The 2,004-nt window shown below is 44.6% G+C and overlaps 1 protein-coding gene across 1 annotated transcript; it reads left to right on the plus strand.

Annotated features, from left to right (window-relative positions):
- The first annotated feature begins 592 nt into the window (after positions 1-592).
- LOC138943771 (uncharacterized protein PF3D7_1120000-like) lies at positions 593-1,450 on the plus strand. Its single transcript, XM_070314708.1, has one exon. The coding sequence runs from the start codon at positions 593-595 to the stop codon at positions 1,448-1,450; it is 858 nt and encodes a 285-aa protein (XP_070170809.1).
- The last annotated feature ends 554 nt before the right edge of the window (positions 1,451-2,004 follow it).

The raw sequence follows: 2,004 nt of genomic DNA on the forward strand, positions 1-2,004 counted from the left end.
GTTTCCGGTACGTAGAGTGTGACACGTGTGTATGTGGAAGGTGCTGTTTGACGGTGGTTGAGAGGAGAATTAGAGGGGCGACGAGAGAGAAGGGTTGAGTGAGAGCGAGTGGAGGTTAATGAGCGAGTGAGGGAGTGAAGGGAGAACTGGGAGTGAGAAGGGAAGGGAATAAAAGGGCATTTACGAGCCGGCGGTTAGGGGCGAGTGGGCACGGAGTATAGAATAGGTAGAGCGGTAGACGCGACGGAGCGCTAGGGAAACAGCGCGCGATAGGGAAAAGTAGGGGTAGCGCTAGTAAGCGGCAGAGCACGAAGCAAAGAGAGTAGATAGAGGGGAAACAAAGACAGTCAAATAGAGCAGAGAAGGAGAGTATAGGTAGAGAAAAGGAAACAAAACAAGAAGTGGAAAAAGGGAAACAAGGAGAGATAAGCAGGGGAGAATGGAGAAAGGTGGAATAAAACAATCGAAAGAGAGAAAAGGAAGTGTAGGAGATATATCAGAGTTTTTGAAGAAGAAGAGAGAGAGAGAGGATAAGGAAGGAGAGGAGTCTATTTTTAGATCAAGTAAAATCATAGTAAGATCACCAAAAGCAATGGGGGAGAGAAAGGAGGAGGATAGAGAGGGATGGGAGAGGCAATTGAGGGAGGAATTAAGAAAGGACATAATAACAGGGGTAAAATTGCTAGGAGAAGAGATAAGAGAGGATTTAAGAGAGGTCAAAGATGGTTTAGTGGGGCAAGGAGAAGGGATAAAAAAGGAATTGGAAAAGATAAGGGAAGAATTTAGAGAGAGGGAGAGGGAATGGGAGGAAGAGAGAAGGGAAATGAGAGGAAGGATAGAAAATCTGGAAAGGAAATTAGAAAAATGGATAAAGGAAGGGAAAGGAAGAGTAGGAGAGGAGGGCAAGGAGGGAGCAGGGGTAGTAGGAGAAGGTGAATTAGAAACAAAAATGAAGGTAATAGAAAGAAAATTAGAGCGGAAGGAACGAGAGGATAGAAAGAGAAATATAGTAATTAGGAGAGTAGAAGTGGAAAAAGGAGACGTAAGAGGAGGAGTAGAAAAGATCTTGGAAATGTTAGGAGTAAATATAAAAATAGAGAGTGTGAAAAGAATTGGAATAATGACGGAAGGAGAGAGAGGAATGGCGGTAGTGACGTTAGGGAGCATGGAACAGAAAAGACAAGTTATGGAGAATAAGAAAAAGTTGAGGGGAAGAGAGGAAAGGATAGAGGATGATTTAACATGGGAGGAAAGGAAGGTTAGATGGAGGCTCAGGGAGATAGCCAGGAAAGAGGAAGGAGAAGGAAGGAGGGTACGGATAGGTAATGGGGGATTGCAAATAGATGGCAAATGGTGGAAATGGAATAAGGAAGAGGAAGTATTGAAAAGTGAAAGAGGGGAAGTGAAGGGGGAGAGAGTAGGTTATAGGAGAGAGAGACAGGGGGAATAAGGGGGAAGGTAGTTGAGAGGGGACTAGTAATAGAGACAGGGGAGAGGGAGGGGAGGACAAGTGGGAGAGTAATAAGGGGAGGGAAGGAGAGGAGAGGGGGAACAGAGAGACGTGGGGGGGCGGTAAGGAGGAAGAGATATGGAAGATGGCTTTCTGGAATATAGCAGGTTTAAAAAACAAAGATAAGGGTTTTTGGGATAGGATTGGAGAGTGGGATGTCATAGTACTCATGGAGACATGGGTGGACGAGAAAGGATGGAGGGGAGTAAAAAACAAATTACAGAAGGGTTTTAAATGGGGGGTACAATACGCGAGTAGAAAGAATAAAAAAGGAAGAGCAATGGGAGGAATGATAATGGGGAATAGTGGGAGTATATGTGAACGAGGACTTAGAGAGGAAGATAGAGGGTTTAAAGAAGTGGATGGAAGAGAGAGAGGAGGAAGGAAGGAGAATAATAATAGGAGGTGACTTTAATGCCAGAACTGGAGAAATGGGAGGAAGGGTAAATTTGGGGGAGGAGGAGGAAATTGGAAAGAATAGGAACTCCAAAGAT

The sequence above is a fragment of the Polyergus mexicanus genome, unplaced genomic scaffold, assembly GCF_030449975.1.
Source record: "Polyergus mexicanus isolate NDT 795.1 unplaced genomic scaffold, iyPolMexi1.0 SCAF_39, whole genome shotgun sequence".
Classification (NCBI taxonomy): Eukaryota; Metazoa; Arthropoda; class Insecta; order Hymenoptera; family Formicidae; genus Polyergus; species Polyergus mexicanus.

Coding starts and splice junctions, on each gene's coding strand:
- LOC138943771 (XM_070314708.1), top strand. CDS start 593: ATGGGGGAGAGAAAGGAGGAGGATAGAGAGGGATGGGAGAGGCAATTG.